General features: G+C 34.8%; 1 protein-coding gene across 1 annotated transcript; it reads left to right on the top strand.

Annotated features, from left to right (window-relative positions):
• The first annotated feature begins 2377 nt into the window (after positions 1-2377).
• On the top strand, positions 2378-23121 carry LOC137400620 (uncharacterized). Its single transcript, XM_068086952.1, has 10 exons — positions 2378-2573; positions 7415-7572; positions 9055-9177; positions 10807-11064; positions 12682-12818; positions 17037-17186; positions 18233-18387; positions 19110-19378; positions 19642-19767; positions 22153-23121. The coding sequence occupies exons 1-10, from the start codon at positions 2378-2380 to the stop codon at positions 22792-22794; spliced, it is 2214 nt and encodes a 737-aa protein (XP_067943053.1). The 3' UTR covers positions 22795-23121.
• The last annotated feature ends 1639 nt before the right edge of the window (positions 23122-24760 follow it).

The following is a 24760-nucleotide window of genomic DNA, read 5'->3' on the forward strand; positions in this document are numbered from 1 at the left end:
TGATGTGGACTGGTACAAACAATAAGCTACACATAACCTCAATTATTCCTTTTTCTGCGGGTAACCATTATATGTGTATGCGTATTAGGAGTAGACATTCTATAATCCGTGTTGAGGGTGGGTCTGTTTTCTTTGTAACTCTTATGCGTATAACTGACCAACTTGTTTAACCTCTTGCACTTGCTAAGGCCCACCCTCTAGGATATTAATTCTTCAGCATGTATGATTATATTTATTCTTGTGCACAAAACAAGACATACTACAACCTTATCTGGATCTCTCTACAAGCATCAGCTAGATAAAAATTGTCTGCATTGCACCAACATCCACTATCATTATCAAAAAGCATTATCATCAATAAGTGACTAGTTTGGCAATCTCCTGAGTTGCACCAGCAACACAGTAAACCAGTAAGCATCATCTTCAATAAGCAACTACGCTGGCAAGCACTCAGATTGCATCAGCATCACAGTGCACTTGCAGGACAGTTATATCTCCTTAGCTATTTCCACTTGTCAGGACCCAGGTGAAGGGGTAATTTTCCTTCAAAAAGCAGCAGTAAGTATGGAGTTGCAATTTCTGCGAACAGAAGGTCGAGGATAAGACCACATCCATTAGCGTGGTAAGTAAAATCCCCTTCAGACACACATCTGTGAGGAATGCATGTTTGAAATAAGCAATTACAAGGCTGGCTTGCTCACACAATAGCGCGTGACGCTCGGCGGTATGAAAAACACATCGGAAATTCCATTGGGGGGAATTCCCTATTGTTTGACACTGTTGAGCATAGAAATAAAGGCTTACGCTATTGTTACTAGCACTACTAAATAACAGCTCATGTGACACCTGCTCTAGCGTTTGCTTAAGTCAGCCGGGCACTTCTGCTGAGGTGAGTTGCTAGCCCTTGGTTAAAGCTTTAACTGCAGTGCCCGACGTTTTTCAAGAGCATTTCAGCGAAATGAGTTCTGTGCTTAAATTTTGACAGCATGCTCATTTACAGAGAGTTTATAAACTGAAACATATGAGGGTAGATGTAGTATGTGATATCAACATACTACATCCACCATCGTATGTTTCAGTTTATGAGTTTTGTGTTACTACAACCTTCATTTCACCATCCCGACTCCTCCACAATTCTAATAGATTACCAACTTTTATAACACGTCTGTTCAACTCACTCAATATTTCCTGATTTCCGTTATTTCGTTGTTTTGTCTTTATTTTTGCATGTAGTGAAAAAGTTTTGGTGATGGTTACCGATGTTAGCAAAAAGCTAAACATACTTCAGAAAAGTGGTCTATGATTGATTATACACATTGTGCAGTGCTTATCTTCCTAGCAAAACTTGTACATGCATATGCTATTCCTTCGAGTTAGAAGCGTATCCAATGCTTTAAAGGTTGACTTGCAAAAAATTCACATTACAGTTACTTGGTATCAAAAGATCCACTATGTCTTACTCTGTTGTGTTGTAGGTGCAAATATGTGGAAATGTGATTACAAGCTTTTAAAAGCTAAAAAGCGAACAGTTAATCGCAGCCACACTAGACCGCCGTAGTTTGGAATCTCTTTCCAAAATGGCTCAAATGGGATGTAGCTGTATAAGATGGCTTCTGTTTACATTTTCAAGCAACCTCATTCGTCGAAATATTTTCACAAATGTACTTCACGCATTCAATAAAACCATGTCTATTGTTCTTACGCGTCTATTTTATCGTCATTGTAATGCTGTCATTTTCAGCACTGATATCCTATAACCTACTGTAAAAATTCATGAAAATTTTTTAACCTTAGCTCGAAGGAGTACATATCTTTGTCTGATAAACATGCCGAGCCTGTTGATCACCTGTGATAATCGAAAAATGCTGCAAAAATTATTCGTGAAGTTCGGGTCACATAATCAGATTACGACTAGACGATTAGACCAAGCCGAAACAAAACTGTAAAGTAGCGAGCATCTATATTTGATGCGGGGTCTTCGGTAAAACCCGAAGTGTTGGTCATAAACTAATGCTATGAGAAGTTTTATATTGAGCTTTTTATTGGCCTCTCAATTCACTTCAGAACATCATGTGACAAAGCAATAACCAAATGTAATGACAACGTCAGAGAAATACACTGATTCCAATCTACGGCGGCTTTTTGTTTTTGAGCTTTTAAGAGCTTGTAATCACATTCCCACATATTTGGCACCTACAACACAACAGAGTAAAACGTGGTGAATCTTTTGATACCAAATAAATGTAATGTGAATTTTGTTGCAAGTCAACCTTTGCTTTAAGGATCTTCTATGTATGGCGTAATAGTAATAATTTGCATAGCTAATTTATGAGAAATGCTAACATTATTTGAAGGGAATGTTTTCCAACAACAGACCATGAGTAAAGCAAAAACTTTCAAACGAAAAGTTCAAAAAGCCTCAGTACCTTCTGGAAACTTTGCGGTAGATGTCACTGGCGGGGACGGGTACAGGAAACTGAGAGAATCTGAAGAAGAAGTTCTTAAGGAATCACTTAGCAGGTTCAGTGAGGAAGCCACTAGAATATCACAACAAGAGATCGATTTCAAGAAAGGTAACTTATGCAGTATGGCAAAGCTCAGCTCCGTTTTCTACCAGTCTGTTCTGGCAACTAAGACTTTGTCTAGACTTTCACTTTGCTGCCATAAAATTGCCTTGCTAGCGCTCACTTGTGAGAAAACCTTTTCCATGTTCCTTTTACAAGAGAACTTCATGTAAATGATTTAGAGCTAAAGTTTACACCCAGGCGCTCATACAAAAATGATTGAACTATTTGAGGCTTAGCTTTATAAATGTATGTGTAAAGGTATAGAGAATCCCAATAGCTACTTTTAAGGTCACATTTCTTTTTGTCAGAGGATGGTGCAGTCATATAAGGTTATGTGTAGATACGGGGGTTTTCATTCAAAAAATGTCTGCTGAAAAATTTCTCTCACGTTTTATGCTTCTTCAAGTATTAGTTATGATTTAGAAGATCACATGTTTTGGTATAGGAAACCTCACTACTGCTTCTTCTGTGAGGCCTGTGATTGTGCTAGCTAAAAGCTGTAGTCAGCCATCTTTTTTGTGTTAAATTGGAACGATTGCAAGTAGAGAGCATCTATAACTAACATCACTCAGTAAATCTCATGCCTCTGCCAGTTTCTCATTATTTACTGTATGAATTCAGACATTGTCTTTTATGTATGAAATATCAACCATTTGAACCACAAAAACCCATAAAAGTGTGATTGAGTTTTTAGAAGCTACAGACACTGCTGGTATATGTGCGACACTGAGAAGTATATGTTAGTGAATAAAAAAACCAAGCCGCTAGTTACACTTTGCTCTGACATTTTTTTTATTTTCAAGGACAATAAATGGAAAAAAATTATCCAAAACTTGTCTTACAACATAAATGGGACATGTAATACATAATACAATAAATAGTATGATACGGTACATAACATAAGAAAGAGAGTGGCCCCATCATCTTTCGGAAGGCCACTTAAGGATGCAAAACACTTTCTCTTGTTTCATGCAAATTGATTAGTAGGTAGCAAACCACTAGAAAACAAAGGCGGATCAATAAGGTATGTTCTATCGGTCAAAGCCTTGAATAGGCCAACTCATTATTCATACTCATGCAATCACTCAGCTTCCTTTTAAGTATAGCTATACAGGCCTTGTTTGGCTTTTTAATATTATATAGTAGCTACCACATCTAATGAGATTTATGATTATTTGAAAATAGAGCTGTTGATCCTACCAAAATATTCAATATGTTTTTACCCTTCTGTTGAGAATTGATATATTGTTGATTTCCATGATAAACTGACAATAGGTCGTCTTATGATACTTTGCACATGGATAAAGTTGGCATAAGCCATACATTGGTTATAAAGTGCTTATTTGCATGGCTATACATTACATTCATATCTCTACATAAAAGTGCTCCAACGATACGAGAAATTCAAGATAGGAGCTGACTTTCGAGCAAGTTTATTCCTTGAGATACGAGTAATCTTTGAGATATGAGCATACAAGCCGGTTGTCGATGGCCACTATGTGGCCAAGTAATAATAATAGCGTAATATGGCAGGTCTTTCTCTTTGAAACAGTTTAAAGGAAGTTCTTAAAATGTTGGCTAAAAGTTATAGTGAATGCGATACAAAATGCAACTAACTAGAAATGGATACTAAAAAAATAAAACGAAAAATTAAAGTAAGTTTAGTAAAATATTAAAACCTACTTAAATTTAAGTGTGTGTTTAGTAAGCTAAATTCATTAAGTTGAATTTTAAAGCTTCTATTACGAAAATTCGCAAAAGTTTAGTGTACCGAACGCGTTGCTCTCACGTCTCTCTCAGACGACCGTTATCCACAATGTCTGTCTCGAAGGTAAAAACTCCTTGAAGTAGTGATACATAGTGATGTTGCATTTTATTGCAGCCCATAACAACTAAATAGGCATTTGTTACTGTTTTTAACTCCTGCACTAAAAACAACCATTGAAAACATGTTTTCCACTGTATATAATAACCTATTTAGGTGTTTTTTCATAGTATGCTAGGGGATTAATCTTTATTTAGATAATTTATATGGAAAATCGTGCCTTGAGATGCGAGCAAATTGACATACGAGCTCAGTCTCAGAATGCATTAGGCTCGTATGTCGAGGTATGATTGTAGTTGGCATTGATTCCCAATTCTAATAAAACATATTACAATTCTTAAATATAACATTAGCTCTTTGGACATTTTACCTATTTTTCTTCAATTAGCCATGTTACGGCAACATGTTTGAGCGAAGATGTTGGTACATATTGCTTGAATATTTTAGATAAAAAGAAAAGTTTCATAGTATTTTTATCAAAACTACTAAAAATGAATAACCACCATGTTGAAACCAGGATATCGTTCACTTTAGTATTTAGCTGTCATAAAATTTTTAAGCGTCGCAGTAAATCTAGCAGCTTGTTCAGGTGCATTCTAACCATTGAATAAGAAATCAACAAGCGGAGTAAAGCAACAACCTGAACAAGTATTTATAGAACTAACGTGGCGTGCGCACAACTGTGTTGGTTTAAACCAAGTGTAATTATGTAGGGCAGCTGGTACCAAGGTCATAGGACATCAGATTGCTATAACCATTACATATGATTTGCTGTATATATTATTATAAAAGACCCAATAATAGCTTCCAGAAGTATGGGGAACTATAATTAGCAAGTGTTGTTTTATTATAGCTTAGACTTTCATGAACCAACTTTATGCTTAGATACCTCAAAAAGGCCTGGGAGACTTTCACAATCTCACAATAATATTACGCATTTGTTACCATAGTCACCTGCATGCACTAGTTTTTATTTATAGTAACCAAGCTGGTCAAATTTAAGATAAAACATTGATTGGCAGTATAAAAACTAAACATCTTTATCAAAATAACAATTAAATTTTCAAATTATGCATTTTTAATAGAATATTTACCAACAGGCAGCAACGATATGCACAAACCAACCGTACCTAAGAGCTACTGTAATAAACTGTTGGGTACAGCAGGTAGGCCAAACCAGCTGACAAGCAGATCGAGGTTACCAGCATTACTAAATAGGCAACAGCATACTTAACCATGTAAAACAATTCAGCCTCACATAAAGTCAATATTCGTAACCTATTGTGGGTCTCCATGCTTCAAATGGGTTCGAAGTTTCTTCCACTCTGAGTAGCAGAAATGGTACAATCCAAACGGATGTGACACCACTTCGCTTCAGTAAATTTGTGCGAATGGATTTGCAGTGAGACTACTTATCATCGTCATGAAAATGCTTACGGTGGATGGATTTAAATCGATAATACTCGGTTAAGCTCTCCCCAGTGGAGGTAAAATAACTCAGCATATCTCATCGCACCACTAACTACAATCGCATTACAACTACTATTGCCAACAATAGGTTGCTCATATGAATATGACGAGATAATTGTATCTTTTAAAATTTTATTATCTTATTCATTAAATAATTGAACTTAATGGCTGTACAGGTTCTCACTGCACTAGTGATGACCTCTTCCTAGGCTTAACTTTTTCAGCATAGAAACAGTTACGTTTACTAAAAGCGATTGTAGTTCATGCGACCTTTGAAGTAATAATTGTATAGCAAGTAATAAATTATGTTGCTATTTCATAATATAGAGGGATACTAGCCAAATGCCCCGCATTATACACAGGTATTAAAACAACTTATAATCAGTGGCAGGTTATATGTAGTTGTCTGCCACTTGCCCTTAACCTAGTAGGTTGCCTATGACTAATTTGAGTAAGCTAGTAACAGTATTGCTAAACTTACTAATGAGAACCCCGAGAGCAAGCTTTAAGCCTGGTTCCCATATCGATTGCGAGACTCCGGCACATAAAAGCTGCATTGCTGATAACCGCATAAAATATGTTTGCTCACCATGCTGTTTCAATAATAGTGACCTTCATCTGTACAGTGCACCTTGGAAAGGTTTTGCCGGCGGCCCTTCGCGAATTTTGAGCAGCGCTAAACTCTTGTGTTGACCGCCGACAACTACCGGTGGTACTCGGCGGTACCTGGCGTGTAGGTTCACTTTTCCCCGCTGATAACCTGCGGTGCTATCGCCGGTGCTTTGCAGCGTATATGGGAACCAGGCTAAAGTGATATTGCGTAACACAGAGTGCTATGCGTATTTTAACCGAGATAACAACTCGCATCACCTAATAAATCCATTGCATCTCGCGTAGCTTAACTGGTTAGGTTATCGTCTAGGGAACACGAGGTTCCGAGACCAAATCCAGCACGAAGCCGTTCTTTCATTTCTAGATTTTAATATCTATAACTAGACAGACCGAACGACAACAGACTTTGAGATATATATATCGATTATTATTATTAATAATAAATAAAATTGTGGTAGGTATAGTTTAAAAAGTTCTGTTTTAAAGAGTACATCGCGAGTTTTGGAAAATCGACTAAGTGTAACTCGGAACAGTTGAAACTGTAGCTTGCTAGTTCATCAGCGTAGCTCAAATCTGAATCCATCATTCAAAGCATGCAAAACCCAGTGAACATGCACAAAGGTGAAGGTTAATTGGTGACTGAATAAGATTTGATAGTTTGTTGAATATTTTTGATGCTTGTAACTCTGTCTTATAGCTTACATATACTTTTGAGATAAATTTTGTAATTTAATAGGCAACTCATAATGGTTTTTAAATCTCTCATGAAGCTTTTCAATATGCCAGACTTGCTACTGCCATGACTAAATCAGAGCACAATAAAAAATATTTTATTGTCAAACAACATTTTGTTGGTAAGATGACTGAATCACAACAATTTTTGGCATTGACCTCTTTTAGAAGGCAAATCTTTGTTTACTAACTATTCTTGCTTTTGCAGATCTGGTAAAATGGCTTGTAAAACAATTCGAAGGAGAGATGAAAGGGTATTGGTATCGGTCATTCAATGCAGGAAGCGCTTATGAGAAGGTGCAAGCTGGAGAGGCCAAAGACTTTGATGTTATGATATTTCTCAACATAAGAAAATGGTTGTGGCAGGTGTGTATTAACCTAAAATATAGCCAAACTGTTTTTAAGGCTTTCACATAGGCACCAGCCAATTGTTTACATAGCAAATCTAAGTTTGCTTTCTGAACTTCCAAAAACCTTTATTAAGCTCAGTTTTGATTTTATAGTTACTAGTTAACGCTTTAAAACGAAAGCTATCTAGTTTACAGTTTTAGGTTTTCATCGCTCTAGATTTTTATTGTTGCTTTCATTTTGCACATTCAATGAGATCAAATGCATGGGGGATGCGAGTTGTATTTTTTGCATTTTTACCAACAGCTACTGCTTGGTAAATTTAAATTGTTTTGTTATTTGACAGCGAGATTAATTATTAAAGTTTGCTAAACAATAACTCGGAAGGAAAACAACTGCTTCAGACTGAGTTTTACCTTACAACATATTGCATTTCTTCTGTTGCTAAAATAACCTTTTGATCAAGGTTAAGCCTGTACAGTACTTGTTCCTGCTTTGCAAAGCCACATTCCAGATGAACTGCAAAATAAAATTTCTACAAAATAAAAACTAGATTTTTCAAGTATTAGTCATACTTTTAACATTTCAGACTTCAACTGCTTTCTAAACTTTCCAGAGTTCTATACATGCAAACACATGTCTATGTACCTGCGATTTATTTGTATAGTACGACGTATATATAACAATGAGATATGTTAGAGATTAATGAGAACTGAATGAAGAAGAATGACTGAGATAAGAATAAAAGAGGTAAAGTCAATGTTTAATATTTTGCGCCAAACAGTAACAAACTAGCAAAAAGATAAAAGGCACCTATTGCTGATTCTCTGTAGACAAGGAAGGAGGGATGGCTAAATTCCACTCAGTCTATGCAAAGCGATTTTGAGCTATTCTCGTGAAAGATTCCATTTTTATCACTGACATCAACCATGCAGCTAGTTGCTAGAAGACTTCTATAGTCAATAGACTGTGCTTCACATGCTGTCCTATACATATCCAAATGATGGCCACCAAAAATCTACAACTCGGTAAAGCCACGATGGTTGAAGCCATGAAGTAGTGTAAAGGGAAATCAACTGACTCCTTACTTGCGGCACCATTGTCACAAGAAAACTTGTTGTGAAAACTTATAAGAACTTATATCTGTATGAATATTGGGTACAACATACAACATCTCACAAAGAAAGTGCGCTTACTTCTTACTTTGGCGAGTCTTCTTTTTCATATGTGCTCTAGGCTTTGTTCTTCAGCTGGCATTGAGTCAGTAGCAATTTGATTCACATCTGGGTTCGACTTTCCTTTTGGAGTCTTGCGCTCATGAGCCGAGGAAGGATTACTATACACTGTAAATAAGTGAATTTATATGTTGCTACATTTGAGCTGATCAGTTGGATACAATTTAAAGCTGAGAGGCAAATGAACTCTTCATTAACTTTTGTTTAAAGTTTTGCCTGAAGAAAAAGTGTTATATACGTACATTATATAGCTTGTCATTTTAAGGTTCATGATGATCCGAGCAAACCAGGTTTCTGCTGGCTGACACGTGGTAAAGAGCGCAGGAAGGATAATCCAATGAGTTTCGCTCACTTCCTAGATGAAGAAGGAAGGTTGTCTTCTCTGAAGGTCTGTACTGTGAAATACAAAACAGTAACCATGTACAGCTAAGTAACCAAGTATGGCTTGTCACCTTTAATTTTAATGATAACAGCAAAAGCAATGGTTAAACACATTAACAAATTTGAGGATCAAATACAAATATAAGAACAAAAATATACTCTTTTTTTGTTCTTTTTGCTTTTTCCTCATTTGCTTTCTCTACTTATTTGTAAGCTGTATGCCTATTTATCTGCTCACCTTCAATACCCGCTATTTTCACTCGCTCTCTCCTCCCTCTCTTTTTTTCTTTCTTCTATGTCCTTTTTTCTGTTCTTTTTTCACCTTTTTCTTTGCTGTGTCTTTTTTCATTTTTTGCACTTGCCCTCCTTTCTATTTTTCTGCTTTCTTTTTACGCTTGTTTACTTTCAGCGTTCTTTGCTTTTTTTCAGTATTCTCTTTGCTCATTCGTTGTAATTTAACAATAAAAAAATCTCTCAATTGTATCTCTTCTTAGTATCTAATTCCTGCTACTGCAGAAAGTCTTTTGCATGGCTATGCACTGGCTATGGCTCCAACCTTCATGCCAACCACCTCGTCTAACCAGCTATATAAGTGAAAGCTTACGAATTGTCATTTCCAAGAGGTAATGTCACCTCACTAAAATCACATTAAAGTCATATTGTGGTGGATGGCGTCCCCTTACATTTAGCCAAGCCAAGCCGATGTACAGCCAAGCCAAGCCGAGTCAAGCCAGAGCCAAGCCAGAGCCGTACTGACTCGGTACCAAACCGAGCTGGACCGAGCCGAGCCGGGCCGAGCCGTGCCGGGTCTAACCAAGCAGAACAAGGGCGGAGTTTAGCAGCTATATAAGCACGAACATTTGCAGTAGGGAGCAGAGCTGTAACAGTTCTGGGCCTGTTCATTGCCTGTTACTTGATCATTCTTGTACAACTTATGAACTAAGCAGAAATATATGTATAAACTCATGCACCGAGTTTTGTACAAGTGGAGGAAAGGTGAAGGTCACACAAAACCTTTACAATATGATTGTACTTCACACAATTAATCTTTTCTTATAATGCGCAGATAATTCCAGTTTTCACACATCTAAATTGTAAATTGTAATATAATGCCACATTAGGATTACAGAAGTAAAATACACAAACTATTGCAATAGTCTTTAAACTTCAATACTTGACCAGCTTATCAAATTAATAGCTTCAAGATGACCACCAACTTAAGAACTTGGATTTCATTTAAACCAGAATCCTCTCAACCTCTCACAATAAAAACCAATTAGTTCTGCAGGAAGTTGCTCAAGCTCACAGTTGATTGGTGAAGTTGCTGGTGTAGTATGATTTCACTAGTTTTGTTTTGGTATTGAATATTCACTAAGGAATTCTTATGTTTAAAAAACATACTATATATGTATAAAACACAAATCAATCGCAACCAAATCTTATTGCAATAATTTAGACTGTTTCTTGGTTTTTTCCAAGAAATGACTGCTAACAGGGCTAGTTGAGATAATCTCATTAGTCAATAAGTTAGTTGCAAAAAATATGTAAACTTTTTAACAAAAAATACTGTTTCAAGTGTGTAGTAAACCTTCTTTGTGCTTTGATACATCTTTATACATAATCATGTATATTTTAGGTAAGGAGGTTTTTCACAAGCAAAATTGACAAATTTTTGAGGCGAAACAACCCACTAGAATTTGAACACGCTCCGATCACACCCAAGGAAGCCGATAAAACTAAAGAAGGCAGTGAATCAGTAGAAAAAGTGAAGTTCAAAGTGGAGGTCACAAGAAAGTGCCAGGGTCCTGCAACAACACTCAACGTGGAATGTAAAGGAATCACTCCCTTTACCATTGACTTAGTAAACAGTCTTCATCAGCACCACATCAGGCATGTTGTGTTTATGTTGCACTCAAGCTATCTGATAGTTTGCTTGTAATGAAAGGCTGAAGTACTTTGCCAAGTGCCTCTATTGAAGGAAAACTTCTGATATAGCAGATCTGCCGATTCAGACTGCTTGTTTAAAGTTAAAATTCTGTTCACCTATTAGGCATAATTTGTTGTCATGAAACCTGGAACAAAAACTCATTTTATTAAGTACCAATATTTGATTTTTTACTTTTGAAACTTTTTGTGGGTCAAAAGTTTCTTATTAAAAAGTAGTCTAAACTTCATTTCATTTTAAGTGTTTAAATGTGCTTCCTTCAAAATACGGTATTTTTTGGAACGTGTCCGATCAATTTTCTGCTTGATTTGCTGAGTGTGGTGATCATAACTGCAGAGTGTAACTTGCTAAAAAAGTTTAGTGAAGCTAAACAACGTAGGGATTAGTAGAGTTATCTTCCTCTGTACGCAACTTAATACACACTACATTATATTCACACTAATTAGAGTACAGTTCCCGATGTATTAGGCTGAACTATTATCGTGTCTGTTGTTTGAACTGCAACGTATCACAAAATAATTGTCTGTACATTGTATTCTATGTATGCATAGTTTGTACAATCTATTGATGACTATTTCTAAGCCTCAGACAGTTAATTTAGTTTGAATAAATCATCTCATGACTGAATACTGATTGCATTAATGATTACATTATCAGAAATCTGACAGTCAGTGCTCTTTGGTCAACATGTTCTAGATATGTCTTTGAAATCTCTTTGATGAGCTTTACAAAATTTACTTTCTAAACCATTTAACCTTTTGAACCCTAACTGCCAGTTTTCCGGCATTGTGTAGGATGTGTCAGAGTCCCTAATGGATGAAATTCCGGCATTCATACGGCTTTGTTTACAAAAGCTGCTTCTAAGAAACAGCATAAACCAATCAAATTAATTCTTCCACAGGATGTTATACCAGAAATTTCACTTCCATTTGTAACAGTTTTCAAATATCTTTACCTACTTCCTTTGTTTTAATATCAAATTTTATTAAAACGATATCGCAAAGAAATCGATACGACTTGTTTGTTGGTAGGTCATAAGTGATTGTGATGCAAATAAAGAATTTTATATTTCTAATTATAATTTTTTAGTATATTTTCAGCCATGAAATGATGATGAACATTTGTTCAATAGATATGATTCTACTGTAAATTTTTTATGAGTTTTTAAAATCGTACAAACTTTTAGTTTTAGCCTGAATAATGGCAAGGTAGTGTTTTTTTCTGTTTGATGACATTTGCTGTGGAGGTTGCCCTACTTTTTTCACTATTGCTTTACCAAATATCACTGTATTATGAGCACGTTTAGATATATTTAATAAAAGTTTAAAAACTTCTGATCGTTGGATGAATTGCCCAGGGTCACTGACATGCATTGACAAAAGCGGCCAGGGTTCAAAGGGTCAAAATATAAGCCATAAGCTACAGTGTAGAATTTTTGCTAGCTTTATTTCATGCACGGAATGTTTTGAACTGACCTTTGTATAAAACATAGAAGTAAGTATAGTATTTGGCTAACACCTACTTATATATGTAAGTTCATTATTAATATAATTTTCTTAAAGAGAGGATGGTGCTCGGTGTGACTACGTGGCTAAGCCGTTTGACAAACAAACGATATTTGGGTCAGAATATGCTCATCTCTGGAGAAGATCGTATTCAAGGCAAGAAACCAATAAACTGAAGGATATTGATGATGGAAACCAGTAAGCAAGCAGTTTTGAGTTCTAATTATATTCATGGTCTGTGGGTCAGAAAACAAGCCCATCCAATTATACTTCGTGTAGTGCCGGCTCACTCACATTTTTACTATTTGCAAGTCTGTCTACACCTTCTTTTGTTTTTTTTAGCCCTATGTTGTCATTCAAGTTGAGTTTCAACAAAAAAGAACGACATTTATACTTAATGTTGTTCATTTCAGAGTATGACTGTTGTATATATAACAAATGCTTTGTACACTTATTTAAAGAATACGCTACTTTTGTTATATGAGGTGTCTACAGCTTGTGGTTGAAAAAACCAGCTGCTGATCAAGTAGTTTGTTAATTTTGCTAGAACCATGATGGTGACAAAACATTGACCTATTTATCTACAAAATCTCTTGTTTAGCACCTTACTTCTCTTTTGAGGGTTTAACTAAAACAGACAAAGGAAATGCTAACATATAAAAATTAAACTAGTTTGTAATACCTTAAAAACCACTGTTTGAATGCCCTGTATTTTTCAATCTTTTCTCTTTAGTGACATTCTATTAAAATTGGCTCTCAAATAAATGTGACACTCAAATAGAGGTTTTGTGGTATTTTTACAGAAATTTAGTTTCAATTTATAAGCAGATTCATTAGAGAGCGAGGATTATTTTTATATAAGTTTAGAAATTAATAAGTTATCATTATATGAGTTTCTCCCATCGATAATTTTCAACTGTAGTTATTTTTTGAACTATAGATTGGTTGTCTTATTATAACAGCAGTTCCTTCTCAATTTATAGATAACTTAATAAACTTATTAGACTGAGATGGCTCTTTTTTATAAAACGCGTAGAAAATCAAGTTACCAGGTTATCATTAGAAGAGTTTTTAACAATGGTAGCCGTTTTTCCGATAACTTCAATCAAGATTCTGATTGTTTAGTTATTATTACTCAATAGCCGACAGTGGTTGCTGTTAATTCCAAGGCAAAATACTCCATGCTGTATGCAAAATACTTCTGCAAAATACTAAGAAAAATCCCTTTGTTTTAAATTTTTATGTATTTAACTTTTTGAAAATGTAATGCTGTAATTAAAATGCTAGACAATAGGTTTATGTGTGATACGTACAACTTACATCTATTTTTAGCTCATAGTCAGTTACTTCATTTTCATCTACTTCATTTTACTTATTTTCATATCTAAAAATTCAGTTTAAATATTATTGGTGTTTGGTGTTGACATTTTCTACCAATGTTTTGAATTTAATTGTATTTATATATTGACTAGAAATTCCCCTGTCATACAGCCCACGACTAAAGTGTTATTGGAAAAAAGAAAGGGTACTGCCGGTTAAAAAATGCAATATTAGCAGTCAAATGGCACTGCAGTGCAATAGGAGAACCAGTGATGTAGTGCTAACCTTTTTTTAACCATAACTGCAAAGTTGAGATAAGTAGATGTAGGCGACAAAGAGTCGTGACGCGACTCCACCTATTGACATTTCATGGACCTATTGACACATTAGGCCCCCAGCTGTTCCAACCGCCACTATGTAGTGGTTGGAACAGCTGGGGGCTTGGGGGTCGCTGTAAGCCCCCAGTGGGATCCGGGGCAAAGTCCCGTTTGCCAAAGCTTACAGGGCTTTAAAATCATGTACATGATATGAGAAATGAGCACATATGCAGTAATAAATACATTGATAAAATAATAAAAATTTGGGAATATAGTGTTGCAAAGAACCCTGAGAAAGACAAGCAACCAAATAAATTTAGTACAAATGCTGACTGCCATTGGTTTGCTGTAATCTGATCTTAGCCTTAGTTGTAGACAACCGATTAGGATCACAATCTTGTCATGTTACATGAACATACATCACTGTATTGTACTGTGTGCTGCTTTTATATTGAATGACCATCGAATGTCGATTATAATGACATTAGTGTACTTTAATCAATGAAATAGAGCTGTAATATATCTTGAGAATTGGCAAAGTCTAACAATTTTTAACCCCAAGTATAATTATACTTAAAAAGCACACAAATTTTCTAACCATAACTTAGTTAGGGAGAGTTAGGGTAGCACTACATCAATGAGGAGAGCTGCAATGGTAGCTGTAATGTTACAGTACTGGGTGTTATTATGTACAACAACAGCAATAATGATAAGAAATCTACTACTATCTCAAACTTGTGTTTTACAACAATAAAATAAATACTAATTCAAGCTGTAGGCCTAACCTACTGTACGTAATTTAATTAACAACAGCAATAATGAAATATGTTTATTATATCTCTGAAATGCAATATTAAAAGTAAAATGGCAAGCTGCCATGTAATATACACAGTTTAAAAGTTGGTTGTGTTGAATGTAGAATGTTTTTGACAGCGATATGTAACAGAAAGCAAGCATTAGCTAGCATTCACGCGTCTGGAAGTTTTGTGCAAACGAGTAAAATAAAGAAATATTCTTGTTACAAAGAGGCATTGTAGTTCGGCCCTAGTTTGTAGATAAGATGTAAAGAAATCTGGCTAATGCTCTAGATAATTTAATGAAACCTTCGGTAATTAGACAAAAAACAGGCTGATAAACTGTGTACCACATTTTCGTACCCGTAAATCGGTCTACGCCTCAACGGTCTACGTTAATTAAAGAAACCTTCGACAATTGCACAATACCATCATTATATACTTCGGTGTTGTAAATTCGAATGATTATTTTTATAATTAAATATTATAATAATTTTGTAAACCGAATAATTAAATTGAATAATAAAATCGGCAAAAAAAAACGATTACTTTTTGGTGCTTCTAAGTGAATTACAGAAACCTTCGGCAATTGGACAATGCCATAGACTGGTGAAATGTGCACGTTTTTAGCGTGAAATGCCGACGACTTAATGGTTCTACTCTCTGTCACACGGCCTTATCAGCGTTTCGTTAGCCGGTCTTAATTTTGATTTAAAAAAAGCTTGTCAAGTTTTTATTTCGACTTTAGGCCAAATTAATCTGTCTATTTATGTATAATCCGATCAGATGGGTTAGTTTTAGGATATTGCAGAAACTTTTCAAAGACTTGGTAACATATTTAAATAAGTTTATATGTGTTTTGTATCATTATTATACTTAAATGACTCTACACAAAAAAAGGTTAAATTTGTTGATGAGATTTCCGTACAAGGGTTTGGTCACGGCCGTTCACTGATAACTTTTTGAGAGTTGTGTGCACATTTATCATAAATCTCCTGTGTTTGGTCGTGGGATTAAATTTGAATAATTTTAAGGTTATTATAGCAAAATGGTCTTCAATGCACTTGAAAACTTTGTGATTAATTTTCTAAGCACAATATGTGGCAGAACCATAGCGTTGGCTATGCATGTATGTATCTGTCAAAACACTTATAAAAGGTCATTTGGCAGTCAAGCTACAGTACTTTTAATGAATACACAGTTACCACAGACCATCTAGCTTTTATAAAAATACATTATATTTGCTTAGTTATAGTTTATGAATACCTTTAAAGATGAACTTACACAAAATTTTAGTGGATTTTATTAAAAAGTATCAGTATTTTCACAGCATTTGCAACTGTTTTTGATGTTTGCTGTGATCTGACTGCCAGGATGTTTCAAAATTAAAATCAACAGAACTTGATCGCGATTAACACGCTCAGGAACAAAATATGTGTGAAATGATGTCACTAGTTTTTGTTGTTCTTATAATTGATATTGGCTATTGCGTTAAAGTTGCAGCGTTACGCGTATCCATTCCGTGGACCTCTGCAATTTTAGAGGTCATAATTGTACTTTCGTTTGATCTGAGTGTTTAACCGCGATCAAGTTTTGTTGTTTTCAGTCTTGAAACATATTGTCAGTCAGATCAGTTAAATCGTCAAAAGCAATCGCAAATGATAGTAAAATGATAGGAAAGATAAGTCTGATAAATTTGATAAAATCTATTATAGTTTTGTGCAAGTTTATCTTTAAATACTGCAGCTTTAAGCTTTTCACGCCGGCAATATTGACATAACTTATAGTTGCCTAAATAAAGCATTTGAAACTAGCAATTTTGAATTAGAATACTAGCATCTAGTATTCTAATTCTAATTGTTTGTTAATTTTTCCCACCAATTAGATAAAATTGAAACATAAGTTACAAAGACACGTGTTGTTAATGCGTGTGAACTAAACTGTAATAAACATTCCTTAAAACATTGAAGTTATCTTCTCAACAGGATACATAAGAAGCTATTACGGATATTCAAGATGCTAAGGAACAACCAATCGCAGCTGAAGCTGCTGAAATCATATGTGTTCAAAAACCTGATCTTCTATATGTCAGACATGAAGGGAAGAGACTGGGGCAATGATCAGATTGCTGACAGGTGTGTAAACTACAAAGTTCATTGAAACCCCTGTTAACATTGTCAAAAATTAACCATAAAATTATTTATGGTTTTAGCCCTCATTTTAGGTTTAATACTTTTGTATGTTTCATTAAATTTTACTTGCTAAAACTTAGTGAAACAGTTTTAGTAAAACTGCTTTATCTTAGTGAGAATTAGTGTTTCACTTACTGTTTTTGTAAGTTCAATATACTGTAGGCAAATTTCAACACTTTTAAATGCCATCTTGTATATAAAACTCTTGTATATAAAACTCTTGTATATAAAACTCTTGTATATAAAACTCTTGTATATAAAACTCTTGTATATAAAACGGATTGAATCTCCTGATCCGTTTTAACACTTTTCTACTGACTGTAAAAACACTCAGGTTATTGAACTGAAGGTTATTGAACTGAAGGTTATTTTAAAACTCTAAACTTTTAGAACTCAAAGAAAGTAACAGAAATTAAATAGAGTACATATTTTTCTTTTTACACTTTTTCAAAGAAGTCATGTTTTAGAGATAATTGAAGAAATATAATTATTGAAATACTCCGATTCTGATAGCGTGTACATATTTGTTATGAATAGATAAACAAATAGTTTCAGTGTAAAGATCTTCATGACGAGGAGAAGTCTTTTAGCTTTGCCTGTTTTTTTTTATTTTTTCATTACCCAGAAGTTCAGTCAGCATGTCTATCTGCAGCCCATTCTTTTTTTCTTGGTCAGCTAGTAATGCCCATTGTATTTTGATGATATATCAATAACTAACAGTCGAATCAATTTGAAATTTATAGTTATGCTAAAAACTTAATAGGAACAAAAGCAACTTTTCTAAACCTGAAAGTAAACTAAAAGTGTGGAAAAACAAACTGAAACTATGCAACTGAGTTTGCTTGGGCTTATGATCAAGTGGGAAGACAATTCCTAGAATTGTCCTTTGCCTAGGCTTTGAAGTGCTATGCACTATGCACATTGTTTAAAAGCTTGCTTGTTATAGGCTGTAATGTTGAACTGTATTGCTTCTACAATAAATCTTACAGGTTTATTGACATGGTACTAGGATTGAGAAACTGCTTGGCTAATCACCGGCTCCCAGTTTACTTCAATCAACAAATCAATTTGCTCTCGGAGTCAGAATACGGTGCTGAGAAGCTCGAACACATTAGGGGATATCTGAAGAGAGTAGCAAATAAAGGTAATGACGTTTCTTAGCTTTTTTACTGGGTTCCCACTTATCTGTTCACAATATAGTATAGCAACTTTGATGATAATTGGGCAGAAAGTTTTTTTTAAAAATCTCATTTATTCAGTTATTATGAGCATCATGTAGTGAAAAACCAATTTTTGATTGCGGTAAACTAAATATTGTGTTTGTTACTAATATATAACAGGACATACATAATTTGAAAAAAGCTTCTAAAAACTACAAAAAAGTTGGGCATATACGTATCTTTTTTGCAAGATCCCTGATATAAAATTGAAATTAGAGGAATCACTTGTCTTAAATGAGATTTAAGAGGTTTACCAACTGGGGTTGAAATATTTTAGTTAAGGCATCATCCTTCTGGTACACTGGAGAAAATACCTTCTGTGACAATAGTTGTTAAAAGTTGATTTACACAACTGGAGAAAATGTCAAAAAACTATTTTTAAAATATGGATAAAAAATTCTTATATAACTCCTATATTGAAAAATAATTTTTTTTTAATATAGGAGTGTTTAAAATAAAACTGCATTAAAACTAGAGCTAGAACTCATGTATGCACTCAAACATGAACAGCAGTTGACAGTTTTATAACCTTGTAATTACCAGGTAAATTTTTATAAATTCAATATAATGATGCTTACTTGTATTACAGCAATAATTTCACCATATTTGGTTGTCAAAGTTTCTGTAACTTATTTCATTTTGGTAGGAGTCCAAGGCTATGAGTCGCTGCTGACTGTAAGGGCAGCGCCACCTCCACCAAAACGAAAAATTCCTTCTGATGCAGCAGATACAGAGATACTTGCCATTGAATCACCTGAAACGGGCCAATCTATGAAAGCTAAAAGGCACAGGAAAACAAAAGCTATATCTGCTTCACCATCAAACCAGTCAGAAAACGGCAAAACTAAACAGACTTCTTACCAAAACTCTAAGCAAAAACAAACTGACCAAAAAAGCACGAGATCTGATTCTAAGGTGAAAAGATACTTCTAATCTTTCATTAACGTTTTGCCATAAAAGCTCTGATACCTGCTTCTTAGCTATGACTTAAAATATGGTAACCTCAACACCAAAACTAAGGCCTCCTACAACATGACAACTAATACTTTTTGAGACAAATATCATCAACTTTTTAATGTCATTTTTATCACTTCGAAAGTCTCATTATATACTTTCTACTATTTAATATTTGCTTTAGTCTATAGCAGTTTAACAATTGATATAACATATTGTTTTAGATGCCTAATTGGAATAAAAACAAATCCTTTCCAAAAAGAAATACTGATACTGCAGTCAACAGACCAATGAAGGGAAAACAAAAAACATGGCCAAAAAAGCCAGCAACAAGTACAAACTCAGTCAAGGTAAGGTCAAAGTTTAAATGTAAAAAATTGCACTGTAATTTTACATAGATATTTCTTAGACATGTCTGGCGCCGCTTGGTGCACAGTTCCTACATTTGATTGGCTCTTTTTACAAGCGTATAGCTACTTAATTCCCTCTAGTTTTGGTATTTCCTTTTACATTTCTTTTGCTAAAAGTAATTATATACCTGATGAAATTCACTGCAATTGGTCAATATAGCATCTGATTTACTACAGTTTATTATAAAACAAGAATATTAAATAAGAAGAGAAAGGAACTAAATGAAAAATAATACATTACAAGACTAATGCACTCTGTTTGATCAATGGTGATAACTGTACGATTTTTACACTTCACTAATCATCAGTAAGACATGGGCGTGCAGTGAATGTAAAAGTAAGCATGAGGCTCAGCTAATATTCGTGTTAATAAAATTAGATTAAAATTGATCCTATAGTCCGACAACTTGCTTCTATATAAAAATGAACTGGCAGGATACCTAGCAGGTCAGCATTTGATTAGTCTCAATAATAAAGGTTAGTGAGGTTAATGATTTAGCCCGACCAGTTTTTTGACCAGTTGCTTGTACAGTGACGGCTTTCAAATAAAACTGACAGAAAAAATTCACCAGAAATCTGCCACGCAAGACTATGTAGTGAGAACAGGAAGTAGTATAATACTCACTGGGTGATAAAAAATATTTTTTTAAATTAAAAAGAGTTTTCTCAGTCTCCACAATTATTTTAAAAAAGTGCCAAAGCGATATTTGAATAATGCGATATATAGAGTTACTAGCTGTGCTAACCTGCATTGCCTGAGTATTAAAAATCAGCTTATAAACAATGAGAAGTAATGAGAGTTGCCTGCCACTTGCTTTTAGCCTGGCAGATTTTCAATGGAAAATTGTAGTAAGCTAACTAATGACAATCACTTATGCAATAACCCTGCGTGGTATGCAAAGCTGTTGGGTATGTGCTCTCATATAGCGACTTATATTGGCAATTTGCAACCCATTCTCTGTGGCCTATTGGTAGGGAGTCGGACTGGTGAACGGTAGGGTCTGAGATCAAATCTTTTTCAGCACTGATTCTTTATTCCAAGATTTTAATAGCTATAGCCGGAATGGATCTCTTAGTCTCCTACTCCTGTTTCAGTTTTAAAGACTTTCACAAAACACTGTAACAGGTGATGATGTTTTGCGCTAACACTTTGAAGCCTGGCCGAAAGATAACTAGGAAACATGTTTTTCCGCCTGATCCTACCCCTGAGTAAAGTCAGATTTGTACATGTAGTTTCACTTTGTTTTTACATACTTGCAGTTTATGGAAGATTATTAAATTTTGGCAGCTTTGCGTAATATAAATATTTAGTATAATTCTAAACTTTCAAGTTGATAAGACTATCGGTTCTTGAGATATAGCAAAAATCCCAACAACTTTTCTACCCAAATTTAAAAAAAATGGTTGCCGACAGAACACTAGTTTTTTTGCTCTTCCGTACCTTTGGTTTACATAGAATCATGAAATGTTGATTGCGATGTTCGTTATATGTTTTTAGCACATTTTATAAGTTTGAAGCTGATTAGACTATTATTTCTTAGAGATTATAAAATAAAGATTGCATATCTAACAGACCATGAAATGAAAAATGGCTGCTGATAGAAAATTAGTTCTTTTTGTATTTGCGTTCAACTCAGACCGCTTTTTGCGGAAAATATTTTCAGCATAATGCAAAACTTTCAAGATAATTGAACTATTAGCTCTAGAGATATTGCCATAATACTGAAGAAACTTTTAATCGGCCGATAAATGATAAATGGCAGCTGTCAGAACAATAGTTTCTAATGACATACTTATTACATTTCTCTATAATGGAGATGCAGACTGGGCAAGCTAACTAAAAAATCAAACTAAAAAGCTTATTCTCCTCAGAAACAAAAGCTTTATCTACATATAAAAATATCTACACTTTATCAGTGTCGATTTACACCAACCATCATGTTTCTTCAGTGACCTCTATAACATCATATCTTTGAAAGAGCGGGAAAAACTATTTGCTATAGTTAATTTCAGTTTTTTTATTGAGTTCTGCAAGCTTGAAGCTTCAATATGGTAGTAAGTTCAACAGGAGTTGTGCTACCCTTAGTACTTTTACAGTTGATGGAAAGTTGTGATCAGTTTAAGATCAGGGGGCCTTCTTGTATATACAAGGCTAGTCTTCAAAGTGGGAACATTCAAATTCTACGTAACAAAAATTGTTTGCCGCTAAAGTTGCATTTATTAATTTGCAAGTTAATAATATTCTACCAAAGAACGTCATTCAAGCATTTTGAAATTCAGCTCTCTTTAATTGCCTATGTATGACTTACATATTTATATCTGCAGAGAAACAACCAAGTGAGGAACGTAAAGCCTTCAGAAATAAAGAGAAAAACAACAGTGGGATTCGAAAAGAAAAATTTGAAAAGTGCTTCAGCACCATCTCGCAGCTGGGCAGATGTTGTAAAGAGAAAAGACTACAAGCCAACCACATCAAATTTTTATGACTTTGATGAAATGGATGATGATTATGCAATGCAAGATGACCTTCAGGATGACTATCAGGATGATTTCCAGAATGACTTTCAGGATGAGTATGTTGACCCGACTGAGTATGATGATAATGATGATGATGAGAATAACTATGCTGCTGATGCTTATATGGACGAGATTGACTATATGGACCATGCTGATGAGGAGAATCACGCTGACACAGCCGACCTTGCCGAGTATGGTGAATATGATGACCCTGCTGACCTCGCTGACCTTGCTGACTATGATGACCCTGCTGACCTTGCTAACCTTGCTGATCCTATTGACCTTGCCGACTATGCTGACCTTGCTGAGCATGCTGACTATGATGACCCTTATGACCTTGCTGACTATGATAACCCTTATGACCCTGCTGACCTTGCTGACTTTGCTGACCCTACTGACTATGATGATTACACTGGGGATAATGACTATGACTATGACTATGACTTTTAAGAAGAAGATAAGCTGATGACTAAATCAACAAGTAGTAGGTTGTAATAGTGCCTCATCCCTCACTTGTTATTATAATTGCTCTAACGGCTCTCAGTTTCTCTATTTGGAGTTTATTAGGAAAGGCTTTGCAGTATAGCCGTAATGCTATACGTATTGAAACTTGCTCAACGTTTTTGAACTTTTATTAGCTTGTATATTAAATCAGAGTTGTCATCTTTTGTCAGTGGTAAAATGTGTGAAATCTTCTCAATTATTTGCTCCTATACTTGTTCCGTTTATAACAGCAAACATAACATTACCATCGCGCATATTTATAATATACTTGTACTAACAGAGAATATTTGTACTTACCGAATCTTGCATCATCTGGTTATGCATCAAGAGTATGACACTGGTAGCTTTATAAGCTGATATGTGACAGAGAGGGCAACTCTTAAATTTGCTCTGATTCTAGTTGAAGGGAATTTGAGGATGCTTCAAAGGTAAATACATGTAGCTATAGACAGAGTTACTGTATTTGAAAGAAACACATAAAATAATAAATATTTTTGCTAAATAGAAATGTATTTATCAAAGGTGATGCGGCGGAGTTGCCGTAACATCAACCTTTGATTTTTAGTAATGATAATAATAAATTAATAAAAAAGGTAAAAAAACAATGACTAGCGTATAGAAATTATTTAGACTAAATATAGAAGTTGGTATGAAAATATGAAAATGTCCACAACTTACAACTACATGTTTATGATGTATGCATGAAAATTACTCCTCTTCGAAGCCAATTTGTCAGCATTAGAAATAGGGTTACTGATTTAAGGGGAGGAGGAAAAAAGATAAGAGAAAGGAGAGTAATCAGATAGTTGCATGACCTTCTTGTCACCAACAGTGGCGTCCTTAAGAGCTGAGTCTCAACCTGTTGTTCACACGCTAGAAGTTTCAAACCACTAAACAATGGCTGCTCTATAATACCAATAATAATAATATTTATGGTTTTTATGGATGCCCAGAGCCATCAGTGAATACTTTTGACTGAGAAGGTATGTCCTTGCTTGCTACTAGCTGACATAATTATATTGCTACTAGTTGAGCTGGTGGAGTTGTCCACTTTCTATAAAATGAGCAAGTAATTTCGGATACACGTGCAGCTTACGTTGTCAGACACAGTTGCTTCACTTTCACCTAGCTAGCCAGCCACCATATTAGAAGTTGTGTGATTCCTGAACAGCTTTGTTGCTACATGGGTTAATAAAACGAGTGGGGAAAACAGGTTGAATTATAATTGTTTTGACATCAAGCCCTGACATCAAGGGCTCGATAATTTTTTTTGAATTTTTGAATCTCTGCTGTCTAAATTAATCTAACAGACTATTCCATACCTCCAACTCCCCACTTCATAGCTGCACTTCCCAAACAAGAACCACTGAGCACATCAGACCAACAACTTGCCTCTCCTACATCTAAAACACTTATTTCATAAGAATTTCTTGTTTAAATAGAATTGAATTTTTGTGTTATTATGTTATTTTGGTTCTTTGTTTCTTTTTCACAACTTAATTTATTTTTGTTAACATCAGCTAGTAAAATAAAGTTAAGATTAAATATAATCAAACTCTGGAAGTAGACCTTATATGGTATGTAGTAATACTTACCTATCATAGCGGGTGAGAGTCAACCAACAAGTTGATCATATATCAGTCTGTGCTGTTAAAGGGGGAGGTAGAAAAGGTGAGACTATGACAAACATTGTTCTGCTTCTAATCAAACTGAGTGAATACATTTCGATGCAAATTTTTATGTTAGTTTGAAAAACTAGAGAAAATGAGACCTCATAAGTTGTGTGCCCCTTTCCTAAAATAGGTTAAAACAAAAATTTTTTTTGAAGTTTTCAAGTTGGCTATTATTTACGATGCTTTTGTGAGGAACTTGGTAGAAATGACATAAATTTCCTTGTTATTTAGGCAGAGCT

The sequence above is a fragment of the Watersipora subatra genome, chromosome 7, assembly GCF_963576615.1.
Source record: "Watersipora subatra chromosome 7, tzWatSuba1.1, whole genome shotgun sequence".
In the NCBI taxonomy this organism is placed as follows: domain Eukaryota; kingdom Metazoa; phylum Bryozoa; class Gymnolaemata; order Cheilostomatida; family Watersiporidae; genus Watersipora; species Watersipora subatra.